Source organism: Myxocyprinus asiaticus, chromosome 17 (genome assembly GCF_019703515.2).
Source record: "Myxocyprinus asiaticus isolate MX2 ecotype Aquarium Trade chromosome 17, UBuf_Myxa_2, whole genome shotgun sequence".
NCBI classification, from domain to species: Eukaryota; Metazoa; Chordata; class Actinopteri; order Cypriniformes; family Catostomidae; genus Myxocyprinus; species Myxocyprinus asiaticus.
Genome location: NC_059360.1, coordinates 46,746,569 through 46,763,296, shown reverse-complemented (window position 1 = coordinate 46,763,296; position 16,728 = coordinate 46,746,569). Strand labels below are relative to the sequence as shown.

At 36.8% G+C, this 16,728-nt stretch overlaps 1 protein-coding gene across 1 annotated transcript; it reads right to left on the bottom strand.

The window, feature by feature from the left end:
• Positions 1-161: 161 nt before the first annotated feature.
• On the bottom strand, positions 162-16,652 carry mcm8 (minichromosome maintenance 8 homologous recombination repair factor). The gene is made up of 20 exons (XM_051722824.1): positions 16,624-16,652; positions 12,656-13,016; positions 12,318-12,587; positions 12,098-12,181; positions 11,833-11,915; positions 11,589-11,738; positions 11,341-11,444; positions 11,019-11,217; positions 8,966-9,051; positions 8,549-8,697; positions 7,735-7,933; positions 7,377-7,407; positions 7,125-7,265; positions 6,420-6,561; positions 6,144-6,339; positions 4,904-5,123; positions 1,720-1,929; positions 1,299-1,375; positions 832-1,021; positions 162-746 (listed from the first exon to the last, which is right to left on the bottom strand). Exons 3-20 carry the CDS (start codon positions 12,556-12,558, stop codon positions 654-656), a joined length of 2,595 nt encoding a protein of 864 aa, XP_051578784.1. The 5' UTR covers positions 12,559-12,587; positions 12,656-13,016; positions 16,624-16,652; the 3' UTR covers positions 162-653.
• Positions 16,653-16,728: the final 76 nt, after the last annotated feature.

Genomic DNA, 16,728 nt, shown 5'->3' with positions numbered 1-16,728 from the left:
TTTTTTGTTGAGTGGTATTTCAATGAAAACGTCGGTTACCATGGTTAAACAAAAATAAAAAAAAAAGGTATTTTTAATTGTAACAATTATTTTAGCCTTTTTTTATATTCTAATCATAATTTTATTTTTAACATTACAATTCCATAAATGTATTAGCTGCATATGTATGGATTGTAATAAGATCATTTTTACCTACAGTGTTCAGTTGCAGTGACATTTGACTATTTAAAAATACTTAACAGATGTGCATCTGCTGAGGATAACTTAGCTAGCACCCATCTACAACCCACCATTCAATAAAAAAAATAAAAAAAATTGCAAAAAAAATATTCTATATAATACAATTGAACTCTTCAGATTTAATGTTCAGACATGTGGTCAGTGTTTGATTGCTTAATGCATAGTGTTATCAGCTAAAACACTTTTCATTAACAGGTACATACTATTTAAAGAAAACTTATGTGGATATTTATGAACATGTAAACAATGTACAATAATAATATGGAACTTTCCAAATATTACAGAAACAACACAGTACTTTACAACAATACAATTACATATTAACATATATATCATGTTTTGCCAGGTTAAAAAACAACACAGTAAATTTAATACAACACAAAACCAGAATAAATACACTTAAACAGATTCATTCAGATAGTTTGAAGTTGATAAATCCTGTGCCCTTTCTTCAGAAGGTAACCTTGTTCGTTGAGTGCACTGATGAAGCCTTCGAAATCGACAACCTGAGAACACAATGTGAGAAATACTTGAATCCATCATGACATGATATTTAAATATACATTAGGTATACTAAAAGATTTTGTTCACCTGTATTTGCAGATCTTTGGCGAGTTGGCGAAGCTCCTGGACCTCAAACATGGTTTTGTGTGCGCGCTCGGCATGTTTGTTTAATGCTGCAACAAATTTCTTGACTTTCGAGCGGTTGCTCATCCCAGAGCCGAGTTGAGATCGGTCAAAATCCAGACGGCCAAATTCATCAGAGTAGGTGTCAGTTAAACTAAAACACCAAAGAACGTTAAGGATGATGCTCAGTATTTTTGTTCCTATGTAACTCAATGCATTCTTACTTAGTGAAACAAATAAAAAACAATGTTATTGAGACTGCATTGTGAAAATTCCATTTCAATTGAGGATTTTTCTTCTGTATTTGTTTGATTCAGAAGGCTTACACAAGTCTAAATTTAATGTGAATTCATACATAACATCAATAACACACAGACATCATTACAAAGTTAAAGTTAGAATTCAGTACATCAGAATTCAGTTTGAGACACCTGTGTTTCATGATTTCTACAACATCTTCTGCATCACTCTGTGTAGCTTTCTCTCTCAGCTCCACACGAGCTCTTGCCTGCAAACAGGAAAAAAAATCAACTTTAAAATGTTGTGCAGACACCTAGTTTAAATAGTCAAACCCCCATTCAATCAAACTGTGGCATTTAGTTCGTGTCAGCTAGTCTTAAACCTTCTATATGCTAGTGTTCTCCTAAGAATTGACAAAAAAAATCATTAGCAGATATACACACAATAACACCGACTAGCAATGTCAAGTAGCAAATCATAATGGGAAAAAAAGGCCAATTGGCTACTTTTAAAAATAGGAAATCCGTCAACACAAGAAATTGTAATGATTAATAAAGCGATGTCATCAGCAGCGATGACCTTATATTAAGGTCATTCTGTGGTCATTTTCACCTCAGTGAGTCTGATGAGGGACTCCAGTTGCCGGGTGGTGATGGGCGTGCTGTCGGCGGTCTGGTTCTGTTTGCGCAGTTCCAGATAAAAGTCCTGCAGAACCTGCGCCGCCTCAGCAGAGAGACTTGGGTGGACATAGTGCCGGGCGTAACCAACGTACTTCCTCAGGAGCTGATGAGGAATGGGGTCAAAATTCTCTCCAGGAACAAGCTATGGATGACAATGCAGTACAGTTGAAACATCTAGTAATTGTTATCATTAAAACTAGGAATGCACCAATGTACCTGCTGCCTATATTTATCTGCCAATTACTGACCAATTTAAAACCATCGGCATATCGGTTATAGGCATGAAAACACCAAAATGAAAAAGTTATGGTTAATTTATAATTAATTAGTAGCACACTCTATAAAAACTCTGTGAATTCAAATGGACAATCTAGAAAAAATAACAGCCACAATATGGAGAAGGGTTGGCACTCATAAGAACATGTCATATTTAATTTCTATTCTTTCTCATTCTCACGTTAATGCAGAGAAACCACCATAAATGGATGCGACATTTGTGAAAGCGGCACATTCCTATCGGCAACATGATGAGGGAAACTTCAGGAAAGTCAGCACACTGTTGCTCCCAAAAAATGTAATGAGCTCACCACAGAAATAAACGTGACATTTTGAGCTATATGCTCTTTATCAGACACCTGTCCAGCGGCTGCCGCCCAGTCTGCTGACCCCTGTCCATCGGCTCTGCCCTCCGAGTCTTCCATGGCTCCGCCCCTTGAATCCTCAGCTTCCCTGGCCTCTGAGCTCTCAGAGTCCCTGAGTGCCTTGCTCTTGGAGACCCCGGGTGCCTTGCTCCAGGGGAATTCCAGGGGAATCGTCCACTTGAGGATTTTGTGGAGGACTTCTGCACCTTGTCCTGCAAGGTAGATTTTAGTGATGTGGCACTTAAGGACTTTTTTCATGCGGGAGTAAATGAGCCTGTGTACTCCATGCTGCCCTGTGGTGGAGTTCCTTGGATTCAGGCACAATACATCGACTACGCCCTGTTGCTCAGTGGTTCGCCATTTACTGTAGGAGTGGAGGATAAGGATGTCATCCCTCCCTCAGCGGCTGCCACGTCTGTGTCCCTCGTCATGGCCAGCGCCCTCGCCTGGCACGCTCAACGAGCCAGGGTCCACACCTGCCACGGTCAAGGAGCCAATTCCTGAAGCCTCGTCCCTCCCAGAGCCAGCGCCTGAAGCCTCGTCCCTCCCAGAGCCAGCGCCTGAAGCCTCGTCCCTCCCAGAGCCAGAGCCAGAGCCAGCGCCTGAAGCCTCGTCCGTCCCAGAGCCAGCACCTGAAGCCTAGTCCATCCCAGTGCCATCGTCCTCATCCAAGGAGGCTGTCGACGAGCCTGTCCAGTTCCCCGAGGCTGTCGACGAGCCTGTCCAGTTCCCCGAGGCTGTCGACGAGCCTGTCCAGTTTCCTGAGACCGTTGACAATCCTGTCCAGTCCCCAGCAGCCATTGACCAGTCTGTTGCTCAGTCCAATGGCCAGCACCAGTCAGACACAAGCTACCAGTCTGTTTAGTGCCCAGCAGCTGCCCACTTCCAGTATGACACCTGTCCAGTGGCCGACGCCCAGTTTGCAGACCCCTCTCCAGCGGCTCTGCCCTCCGAGTCTTCCATGGCTCCGCCCCTTGAATCCTCAGCTTCACTGGCCTCTGAGCTTTCTGAGTCCCCGAGTGCCTTGCCCTCCGAGTCCCCTAGTGCCTTGCCCTCCGAGTCCCCAGCCTCTCTGAACCCTTTGAGTCCCATGTTGACTTGATTACTGAGCCCTCTGAATCCCCAGATGCCATAACCTGAGCCCTTGCCTCCTGTAGCTCCATCTGTGGCTCCGCCTCCTGTGTCTCCGCCCTCTGATCTTCCGCCTCCTGCGCTGCCTCCTCCTGGGCCTCCGCCTCCTGCGGCTCCTCCCCCTGGGCCACCGCCTCCTGCGGCTCCTCCCATTAACTATTTTTGTTTGTTATGTGTTAAGGAGCTTCAAGAGCCACTCCTTAGATGGGGGTCTCTGTAATATTTGGAACATTTTCCCTAGCGACCACTAGAGGTCGCTAGGAGTTTTAAGACTTTTAGTTTGAAGTTTGGTTTTTGTTGTGCCTCTGTTCTCTGTGTTCCCTTTGATTCATTCCAGCTGTGTCTTGTTACTCTTGTTAGTTTTTGTGTGTATTTTTGTAGTTTTCCCTGTCATTTGTCTTGATTATTTGATGTCTTTGTAGTTTGGTGTGTTCTTGCTTGTTTTGCTTAGTTTTTGTTTTCTTAGCTCAGCTCTCATTGCATTTTGACCTTTCATTTAATTAATAAACGTGCTGCATTTGGGTTCTAAACTCCTACTCGCCAGATCATTACAGTATCAATATCGGCCTGTCGGTTTCTTTTTTTAAATCGGTATCGGTTCATCCCAAATTAAAATTAATTAAATTTGAGTTACAAAAATTATGCAATTAGAAGAACACATTTCTAAATTGCAATAAATAAAAAAAAATAAAAAAAATACAATATAAAAAAAAAATAAAAAAGTACATTCCAAGTACAAACAAACTGCAGAAAAGTCACTGAAGTTCTGGGTTCAGTACCAGTTAAGCTCAATCGACAGCATTTGCATCATAATGTTGATTACCACAAACATTTATTTGAATTGTACATCCTTTAAAAAATAAAAATAAAAATAAAAAATAAAAAAAAAATCGGGGTTGCAGTGACACTAACAATGGAAGTGAATGGGGCCAATCTGTAAACGTTAAATTAATGTTTCAAAAGTATAGACACAAGATGTAAACAATATGTGTGCTAACATGATTTTAGTATAATAAAATCGTTTACAAACCTTTTCTGTGCAAAGTTATACGCAATTTTACTTATAACTTCGTTGCCATGACAATCCCCCAAAAACAAATTTACAGCTCAAATAATAAATTAGTTTTACCAAAGAATTAATGTAAGTGCTTTTATAAAATTATAAGCTTTATATTTCTACCTTTAAACCCTCCAAAAATTGCCCCCATTCACTTCCCTTGTGTCCCACTTTCACCTCAATTTTTGCTTTTTTATGAAAAGGAGGGGCAAGTCTAAACAAATTTTTGTGTTGATTGAGCTTAACTTAAATTGAACCCAGAAAATTCCAGAATAAGGACAACATACTTTGAGTCTGTCAGCGAGGGGTTTCTCTGATGAGACCTCCAGAATGGAGATGTTGGACTCTTGCGTGCTGTAGCGTGTGACTGCAGCGCCGCTAATCGTGCCATTCTTTCCTGCTCGCATCGCCATCACGTGCTCAGAGAGCAGGTGATCGTGATCTTCATTCGGCGTGTCCAACAAGATAAATACCAGATCAAACCTGGACAGCAGCGCACTTCCCATTCTAGAATGATACAGGCAATATTTTTATATTACAGGAAGTGGACAGTGTTATTTAGGAAAAGGTTATAATCCTACAGAGCTGTTTAGGTTGTAGTCCACAAACCCAGAAGAGAATTCGCTATGGGTTCCCTCTGGATTTTCCTGTGGGTTTTTAACTTATGAGTAAAATAAGGTCTGTGGTAAACATTACTTGATGATACGTGGACGTTTTGTTCTACAACATAAATTACACACCTCAAACGTGAATTTTTAAGCTGTATTGAATTGCATAATTAAAAAAAACAAAAATAAAAAACACGGCAGCTTTAAAATTCACTAATTCACCATGGGTTTCCTCAGGAACTTCCTATGGGTTTTTTGAATAGGAAATTTCAATTTACAAGTAAAATAAGATCTGTGGTGAATATTACTCGAAGAGACTTTCAAGTTTTCTTCTAGAACCTCAATTGTGGATTTTGAAGCAGTTATGTCTTTTAAAAATGCATGTCGCTATCCCGCCGCTAAATAAGGACTACAGCAGTCGTCTATTTCCTAATGCACATAGCTCACATGCTGATGGAAGTTGTAGTCCCGAATTAGCAACATGTGTTTTTAAAAACACAGTAGCTTCAAATTTACATTTGAGGTATGACTGTGTGTAATTTATCTTCTAGAACAAAACGTGACAATCTCTTCAAGTTATTTTAACCGCATACCTTAATAAAACTGCCATTATAAAAACCAATAGGAAATTCCAATCCAGCGGGAACCCATGGCTCCAAAATGCTAATTGTCTTCCAGGTTTTTGGACTACAACCTGAACAGCTCTTTTGTTTATTGTGATTAAAATTTATTTAACTTCATTAGTTTTTGAACAATTATGCTTTTTTTGTTGTTGCTGACATTTTATATAATCAATAGGCCACTCGGGGATGTGCGTTTCAGTGACTTTACCATCATTCAGGCTTGGTACTTATTTTACATCCACTAAACTCTATAATAAATGGCCAACAAAGACTTCATAGCATAGAAATATACTCACTTCAGGTTCTCAGAGACAGTCTTGGCTTTATTATAATGTCCTCCGACTGGATTGGCCGCTGCGATGATGGAGGTTCGAGCAGGAAGTGAGCAGACAATCCCAGCTTTAGCCAGACTGATGCTCTGCTGCTCCATGGCCTCAAGTAAAGCCTGATGCTGACTGCCCATCTTATCAAACTCATCAATACAACAAATACCTGAAAAGACAAAGATAAACCAATTCTGTGTTTGTATCCAGCACTGAATTAGATGCTTATAAACCACAGTTTAAATTTACCTTGATCTCCTAACACCAGAGCTCCAGCTTCAAGAGCGTAGTCTCCTGATCCGCTCTCCCGGGACAGTGAGACAGTCAGTCCTGAGGTGGTGGTAGTGTTGCCGCAAACATACACACCCCGCGGGGCCACGTTACACACAGCCTGGACAGACGCGAGTGCCAAACAACAGCACTGATGAATTTGCTGTACAGCATTTATGTAAAACTTCTTCTACACTGTAAACCCTAATGTTGTCATTAGTGGAAAAATCAAGTTGTCTTAATAAAATATTACTTGAAATGTCAAGTTTTGAGCTCATAACTCAAATATCTATGTTCAATTAACTTATTTATCTTAAAAATCTACAGACTTAATATTTTTAATGTTAATAACTAAAAAGTGAGGCTAGAGTCGGTTATAATCTGAGTTATTGTATGATCTAAATTTGAGTAAATTCAACTAAAATTATTAAGTAGAAACAACAACATTTAAATGGCAAATCGGAGTTAAATCGACTTGCATTACCTTAACTTAAATAGTTAAGATCATTCTATATGAACACCAAGTTAAGTGAACTTAAATACACAAGTTTTGAAGACACCGTTACTCAATTCGATTGAGGGAACGAGTTTACTCAATCGAGTAAAGTCAAATTATTATGGTTTAAAGTATATAAACAACTAATGGATTTAAGACAAAAATGCGTCAGAGAGGCTCATATGTACCTGTAACATCTGACTTTTGCCAAGTCCAGGGTCTCCGACAATAAGCATATGAGGGTCTCCTCTTATTGGGATACGATTCTTATCATCAACATACTTCTGACATCCCCCAAACAAAGCCAGCGCCAATCCTGCTTTAACAAGCTAATTAGAAAACACACAATAGTTATTAAATAAAGGTTTTCACACCATATCGAAGCAGAGATGATCATGTTAAAGAAGGTTTTTTTGAGGAAATAATGTTTAAAAACTCACCAAATGGCCGTAAATCGACGGACAAAGAGAGCTGCAATTAATATGACACAGTCACATTAGACACTCAGGTTAAAACAGTAAAATCAATACATAAGCATTTATGTATTACACAAGTACCAAAAATAAATGATGATGGCCCAGTAAAGTTTCCAATTCAGTTTTAATGAGACCTTCATATAACAACATGATAAAAGTTGCAATCTGTTGGTTTTAATATAAAACATCCCCTGAGACATGGAAGTGCCTGAAGTTGAAGAAACACCCTTATATCCATTTATGCTGCATGTTGATTTATGTTAGGCTCTAATGTAAGTGTGCTATTAAACACGGTGCAGTATAAAGCCTTTATGTTCCTCACTTTACTATTAGTTTGAAGAGGTCTTCTTGAGCTTGGATCTCCTGGATGGCGTAGAGATCTTTAATGGAGAACTCCACAGAAGGTCCCTGGCCTTCTGATTCTGAGGTGGCTTTGCTCTTCTGACCCTTAGAGTTACTGACAGAATTTGCCTGAATGTACAACAGGAACATACATTTGTCCTTCTTATATCTGCCATTTCCTGAAGAAAGAAACACAAATCATCTTCATTCTTTACTTTGTTGAAACTCTACAGGCAGAAGCATTATGGTAAAGCATTACGGCAAAATTGATTTTAAATTATTTATTAATAATCTATTTATTGACTATTAACTGTTTATTAATTAGATTATACAAGGGTGTGATGCATGGTGTGTAGTGATTCCAATGTAAATACATTGTTAATGTCTGTGTGCTCTTTGAAAGTCTGACCACTTTTTTTAATTTTTTTTTATATATTATATTATATCAGATGCAGTATTTTACTTCGCAGTCAGACTGCTCTAACTAGAATTTATTTTTCTCTTAAGCCTTTCAGGGGGTCATTACATCAGCTAAAAACTTATTGGGACAGAAATCCACCCAGGGCTGTCCTGTTTCTACAGAGCAATTACATTTGCTACAGGCCAGCAGTAAAAATAGCACCCGCTGACCATAACTGGACTGTAAGACAGACACTTCTGTTTAGGCACTCATACTAAATGAACTGAGAAGAACCATGTGCTCATTAGAAAGTGGCATTATTTTAGTGAATACTTTCATGACCTCGTGTATCAGGTAAGCTTCTAAAGACCTTTGCTTTGACACTGTCTCGTACCTTCTTCACTGGACACTTTAATGACTCCTGTGATGGTGACCATGTCTCCAGGTACACAGCTGTCCACCAGATCCTGCGTGAGCTCACATTCAATAGTGCGTGGGATTCGACCCGACTCGTGCTGATCGTCTGATATCAGCTCCTGAACCCTGTTAAAAAAAAAAAAAGTCAAAGAAGCAACTCAAATCAATAATAAAACTCTCACATTCCCTAAAATTTATATGTTGTAACAAAAATGAAAGTCCTTGTAGAATGATAGCTAAATATATATATATATATATATATATATATATATATATATATATATATATATGATATATGAATAAAAAGACAGGTAAAATAATTTGACAAGTTGTTCTACTTTTGCAAATTCACAGTCACAAAATTATAATTTCATAATTTATAATAATGTCATACTTTATCGTCTGCCAGTCGACAGTGAGTGTCAGAGGTGAACTTCTGTTTGGAGTGAACGTCCGACCACGGCATTCATGTTGTAAACACTGGTAAATAAAGCAATACATTATATGTTAGATGTCACTTAATACAGCAAACAGTTGTTACATTCCATGTATCATGTCTGTTCATTCTATTAATTGTTTTTTGCATTTAATTATTTTTTCCACGTGTACTGTTTACAAAGTACTCTTTCTGTCTGTAATATGCACTGTACATCTGGTGAAATTACATTTTGTTTCATTGTATACTTTTATATTGCTAGAATATCAATAACCAAACTAAACGAAAAGAAACGGAATGCTAATAAACTAAACTGAATGGAACAAAATTAAATTAATGGAACTAAAGAATCTAAATGAAACAAAACAGAACCAAACTAAATTAAACCGACCTGAGCTAAACAGAACTAAACTAAATGATCTAAATGAAACAAAATAAAACTAGACTAAACAGAACTAGACTAAATGAAACAAAACTAAACGATCTAAATTAAACAAAACTAGACTAAACAAAACTAGACGAAACTAAACAGAACAAAATAAAACTAGACTAAACTAAACTAGACTAAACTAAACAGAACTAAACGATCTAAATGAAACAAAACAAAACTAGACTAAACAAAACTAAATGATCTAAATGAAACAAAATAAAACTAGACTAAACAAAACTAAACTAAACAGAACTAAATGAAACAAAATAAAACTAGACTAAACAAAACTAGACTAAACTAAACAGAACAAAAAAATCTAAATGAAACAAAAAACTAGACTAAACAAAACTAAACTAAACAGAACTAAATGAAACAAAATAAAACTAGACTAAACAAAACTAGACTAAACTAAACAGAACAAAAAAATCTAAATGAAACAAAACTAGACTAAACTAAACAGAACTAAATGATCTAAATGAAACAAAACAAAACTAGACTAAACTAAACAGAACTAAACGATCTAAATGAAACAAAACAAAACTAGACTAAACAAAACTAGACTAAACAGAACAAAATAAAACTAGACTAAACTAAACAGAACTAAATGATCTAAATGAAACAAAACAAAACCAGACTAAACAAAACTAGACTAAACTAAACAGAACTAAATGATCTAAATGAAACAAAACTAGACTAAACAAAACTAGAATAAACTAAACAGAACTAAATGAAACAAAATAAAACTAGACTAAACTAAACAGAACTAAACGATCTAAATGAAACAAAACAAAACTAGACTAAACAAAACTACACTAAACAAAACTGAACAAAAAATCTAAATGAAACAAAACTAGACTAAACTAAACAGAACTAAATCTAAATGAAACAAAACAAAACTAGACTAAACAGAACTAAATGATCTAAATGAAACAAAACTAGACTAAACAAAACTAGACTAAACTAAACAGAACAAAAAAATCTAAATGAAACAAAAAACTAGACTAAACTAAACAGAACTAAATGAAACAAAATAAAACTAGACTAAACTAAACAGAACTAAACGATCTAAATGAAACAAAACAAAACTAGACTAAACAAAACTACACTAAACAAAACTGAACAAAAAATCTAAATGAAACAAAACTAGACTAAACTAAACAGAACTAAATCTAAATGAAACAAAACAAAACTAGACTACACTAAACTAAACTTAATGGGACTAAGCAATACTAAGCAGAACTAAACTAAATTATACTGAACTAAACAATATTAAATTAAACAAAACGAAATGAAACTAAAGCTGCTCTAAGCAGAACTAAACGAAACTTAACTGAGCTAAACAGAGCTACTAAACTAAATCTAAATGAAACAAAACTAAATGAAACTAAAGATGCACTAAGCGTAGCTAAATGAAAATGAAACACTAAACATTCTAAAAAAACTAAACTAAACTAAATGAATCAGAACTAAACAAAACAAAATTAAACTAAACAAAACTAAACTACACTGGGAAAGATACACATGTAGTACTATTGCCAATAGCCACTTAGACTGTTGCCTGTAGCTATTAGTATGCTGTACCTTAGTGGGTGTAGTGTATTTCCCATCAGGCAGTGTAATGCTTTGTGTATCTCCACAACTGTTACAGATGAAAGCCAGTTTACTGCAGAGCGGTTTAATGTTACTCACTCTTACCACGGTACCTCTGATCGCAACAAACTTGCCGTATAAATTTGCTCTCAGACTTTTCAAAGGAGTCAGTGACTCATAGTTATACACCCTAAAAGAAAAAAACAACAGGACTTTAAAAGACATCTTATTCAAAGTGGAGGAAAAGCTGTGGCAAAAACATTCCCTACAGGATGTTTGAGTTGCTTTCATAAAGGCAGATAAATAATCTCACCTGGCGCTGATATGAGGGATGTTAATTATGGGTCGTACCCCTGAAGGAAGCTCTTCCTGTCCCTGAAGTTCAGCTGCATGTCTCTCAAGATCCACAGTCAACACCTGAAGAGACAAATCTGATTAGTTCTACTCGATCTACAGCTGAAATAATTCACAGAAAAACAACCAAAAGGTTTACACAATATTCTACAACGAAAACAAAGTGACTAACATGCATTTATGTAATTACACAATGCAAAAACTCACCTGATGAATTGCTAAGCCCAAGCAGTCCAGTATCTTCTCAGGCATTTCTTTCAGATCTTTAGCAAGACCAGGTAAAATATGTGAAATCTGTTTGTTGGAGAGAAGGTCTTTGTAGTCCACCAAAATACTGCCTTTCCTTTCAATCTCATCCTGAGAGAATTAATGAAAAATAAATTTGTTGTTGTTTTTCAAAGAAGAACATAGTAAATAAGGAAAACTATGCTATGAATTCTGTTTTTGGTACCTTATCATACAGATCTATTTGTGATGTGAAGTACTGTTCAAATGCCTTTATCTTCTCAACATATGGGGAACTTTGAACAAAACCTGGAAAAAGACCCAAAGCAGTTTACAGATTGGTAAAATAGTGGTGTAGTGACAGGTAGAGAGTACAGAATTCATAATACACATAATGTACAGTATCATACACATAATACAGAATTTATAATATAAAATACAAGATTAGTGAATATTAGTTTGAACATTAGTGACACGAGAAAATATAAAACCTTCAGAAAAATAGAGTCTCCATCCTTTATATGGACACATGATATCAAGAGTTGCTTGACTGACTTGTGGAGTAATTCTGGTCCCTGTTGCAAACAAACACACACTTAAAACAATAAGTCATTAACTGGTAAATGTCAGTGTATAAGACAAAAGTCAGAAATTAATTACAGTTGTTTTCTGTAAGCAGAAGTGACAACTACACAATGACAAGATACTCACCGTGTTGTGTACTATTGGTGGAATAGTTTCCTCTTCCTCCTCCTCCTCCTCCTCCTCCTCCTCCTCCTCCTCCTCCTCCTCCTCCTCCTCCTCCTCCTCCTCTGTTCCAGGGACGGCCTCTCCAGGGTTTGTATCCACCTGAGCTCCATCCTCTTCCTCCTCTCCACCCTCCTCTTCCTCCTCTAGCATCTGAGCTGCTTCCACCCCTCCATGACCCGCGAGCAGCACCTTGACTACTCATCTTTTATCTCCTGATTAATTTATTAAGACCTGAAAGCAAAATTACAACTTCTTAAAATATATATATACTGATGAGCCAAAACATTATGAACACTTACAGGTGAATCGAATAACGTTGATCATCTCCTAACAAGGCCACATGTCAAGGTCTGGGTAGATTAGATGGTAAGCGAACAATCCATTCTCGTAGTCAATGTGTTGAATGCAGGAGAAATGGGTAGGAGTAAAGACCTGAATGACTTTGACAAGGGCCAAATTGTTATGACCAGACGACAGAGTTGTAGCATCTCTGAAATGGCAAGGCTTGTGGGATGCTCCCGGTCAGCAGTAGTGAGTACCATAAGTGGTCCCAGGAGGGACAAACCACAAACAAGTGACAGGGTGTTGGGCGCCCAAGGCTCATCGATGCGCAAGGGCAATGAAGGCTAACCCGTCTGGTCCGAACCGACAGAAGGTCTACTGTGGCACAAGAAAATTGTAATGATTGTTACAGGAGGAATGTGTCACAACACGCAGTGCATCGCACCCTGCTGCATATGAGGCTGCGTAGCCGCAGAACGGTCAGAGTGCCCATGATGACCCCTGTCCATGGGCACTCTGCAAGCATCAGAACTGGACCTAGAAACAGTGGAAGAAGGTCGTCTGGTCTGATGAGTCCCATTTTCTTTTACATCACGTGGATGGCCGTGTACACGTGCGCCGATTACCTAAGGAAGGGATGTCACCAGGATGTACTGTGGGAAGACGACAAGCCGGTGGAGGAAGTGTGATGCTCTGAGCAATGTTCTGCTGGGAAGCCCTGGGTCCGGCCATTCATGTGGACGTCAATTTGACACGTGACACCTACCTAAACATCGTTGCAGACCAGGTACACCCTTTCATGGCAGTGGTATTCCCTGATGGCAGTGGCCTCTTTCAGCAGGATAATGCGCCCTGTCACACTGCACACATTGTTCGGGAATGGTTTGAGGAACATGATGAAGAATTCGAGGTGTTGACTTGGTCTCCAAATTCCCCAGATCTCAATCTGATTGAGCATCTGTGGGATGTGCTGGACCAACAAGTCTGATCCACGGCGACTCCACCTCACAACTTACAGGACTTGAAGGATCTGCTGCTAATGTCTTGGTGCCAGATACCACAGGACACCTTTAGGGGTCTTGTAGAGTATATGCCTCGGCGGGTCGGCGCTGTTTTGGCGGCACGCAGAGGACCAACAGTATATTAGGCAGGTGGTCATAATGTTTTGTCTCATCAGTGTACAGTACATATATATTCAAACACACATACATAAGACACTGAATGAAAAAATATAGAACTGCATTTTGACTGACAGTTGTTAGAAATGTTACTTTATCATCAGGTCTTTTATAACTACTAAGCAGCTATTTCCTCATGTAACATTTATCTAGTTAATCTGATTTGTATTATTCTAATAAATTCACATACAGAGACTAAAATAAATCTAAATATGTGGTAACTGTGCTGTGGCCTGTACCATGAAGTCAGTTTCAGTGGCTAGCCAGGTAAGTTTTAGTTTAGTTTGCCTTAACCCAAGGTTTACCATGAAAGTTGGCCAGCTTTTAGCGGTTTTCCTCGCCATAGCAACTTACGCTACATGGCTAACCTGCTCCGTAACAGGTTTTGTTCCGGATTACAGATCACTAACAGATGCTGAACCAATCTGCTGTGAGCAAAATGACATCTCTGACGCAATCAAGCCACTCCCCCGTGTCTCTGAAAGCACACTTTACAAATCAAATCTGAGAAATCCACAAAATCGACTCTTCATGATAAATTAATTATTTGAGAATCTAAATGTAGATTTTCAGCAGATAGCGTGTTGTATTTTATTTGAAATTGAATTGCTTTTTATTTACCCTCTTTAGCCATAGAAAAAATATCTTTGAATATATAAACATAATATATTAGGCTATCTATAAAACAGCCAGTAAGATGGATTAATATGATACCTGCAAAAAATAATCGTTTTTAAAATATTAAAAGCTCAAGATTGCTATGAAAAGGGGTGAATGCCACACGAACCCCTTCTTTCTTTCATGGACTCGAGATGAACATACAGTATTTATACTTGAAGTTATACTAATATAAGCAGTACACAAAATACGTCTTTTATAAAAATACGTCTTATTATTGCATACCCATTTTTTGCATACAGTATTCCAAGCGCTCACTTTTTAATTAATCAATAGCAGCCTTTCTTGATGCTTTTTATTTTTGCATTTTTTTTATACTAAAGACAAAGTACAAATTGTACATCAAGAAAGAGAAATAAAAAAATAAAAAAACACAATGGTATTTTGAATAACCACATCAAATAACCATTCACAACATATTCTATAAATAACATGTTACATTTTATTTCAAATAAAGTGGAAAGTTAGTTAAGGCATCACCTCCTTTTTTAAATATTAAATGAGGACATTATAGCTCATATTTAACTAATTTTGTTCAAAATCTGAAGGAAACAATCTATCATCTAAATTCATTTATAATATTTTGAAGCAAATCCCATTTATGTTCACATTCCAGACTTTTATTATTAATTTTAAATGAATATTTCGGGTAATCAGAATAGCAGCTTTGAAACAGAGTACAAAAACAGATCCATTTGGTATATTTCTGAAATCGTTTCTCTCCATCTTTGAAATTGTGGGTGTTCTGGTTTAAGACAATGTTTTGTAATCTGTTTTAAAGCTGCTGTTCTGATTACACTACATATATTTTATTCAGTTTTATTTCTTAAGGACAATGACATTTAATCCAAAATAAGGTTTTCTGGATGTACTTCTACTGTGCAGTTAAATATTAAATTAACCTGTCTAATCACTTCATTCATAGAATTTGACTGCAATGAGCCTTTTTTTTTTCTCCACAATTTCTCCAACAATCCCGTTTTACCAGCTATTGTATTTACTTTGATTAACAGGTGTTATAAACAATCTCATTTGTATCTTCCAAAGCATATTCCCTCCAAACACTGGATTGAGTAGTATGGAGTGTCCTGTATATCTCTTTCAAGTGCACATTTTTATTGGATTAGTTGTATTGTAAGTATCAATTATATAATTTATTAATGGATGCATTTCCTTTTTTATTTCTTTTACTTTGACTTCTGTTAATAAATATCTTCTTACCTGTAAATAATTAAATAATTGTGGATTTGGAAGCTTATATTTTTTGCTATGTTTGAAAAGGTTTCCATTCCTTTATCAGTGAACAGTTAGTGATCTCTTTTCAGACCTCTATCTGCCCAAAACTTCAATGTATTATCTAATTCTTAATTTTACTATTTTTCTAACCAAATTCTAAAAGTACTATTAATACAAATATTATCTATTGATTTAATCGTGTTGCTTTGTTTGGGTAGGAACAGGGATATACTAAGAGATTGCCACATTTGATACATTTCCATCTTCCTCATTTCACTAAGATTCTTCGTTCATCCCAATCAATATAGATTGAATTTGGGCAGCTTTATCATAATGTATTACATTTGGGAATTCTAGTCCTCCAAGCCTTTTTGACAACGTAAGAATTTTAAGACTAATTCTAGGTTTCCTGTTATCCCATATATATTTACAAAGTATCTTATTCCATTGTCTAAAAACACTTTTTGATGTACTAACTGGTAGATTTTGAAAAAGGAAAATAAACTTAGGGAGAATATTCATCTTTATAGTCTCTATTCGTTTTGTAATCAATAGCAGCCTATATATATTTGCAGTAGTTTTGAATGATATATAAAGTTTTCAATTCAAATAAATATAAAAGCTTTAATATTTTAAATATAATGAATAAGCTTGTGTGTTCTTGTTGTGTAAATGTCTTTAATTGCTTTATAATTTTACAGTTATCCCATGTACTGGTTTAAGTCTTCATGATTTCATGGTACAGGCCTCTGGAATGAGCCAAAACATAATTAATCTGATCTATCATCAGTCCGTTCTCTTTAAATGTTGCTTCTTACTGAACAACCCCTCAATTGCGTTTTATAATAAAATAATGTTATTCGAATAGATCGTTTTGTGGCAGAAGTACTTACCGTCACTGTTTACTTCCTCAGTCAGTGACGTCTGACCCGCCTTCAAGTTTGGCGCCTAAATGATGTCACTTCCGGACATCTGACGCGCCGCATTTCAGGAAGGAT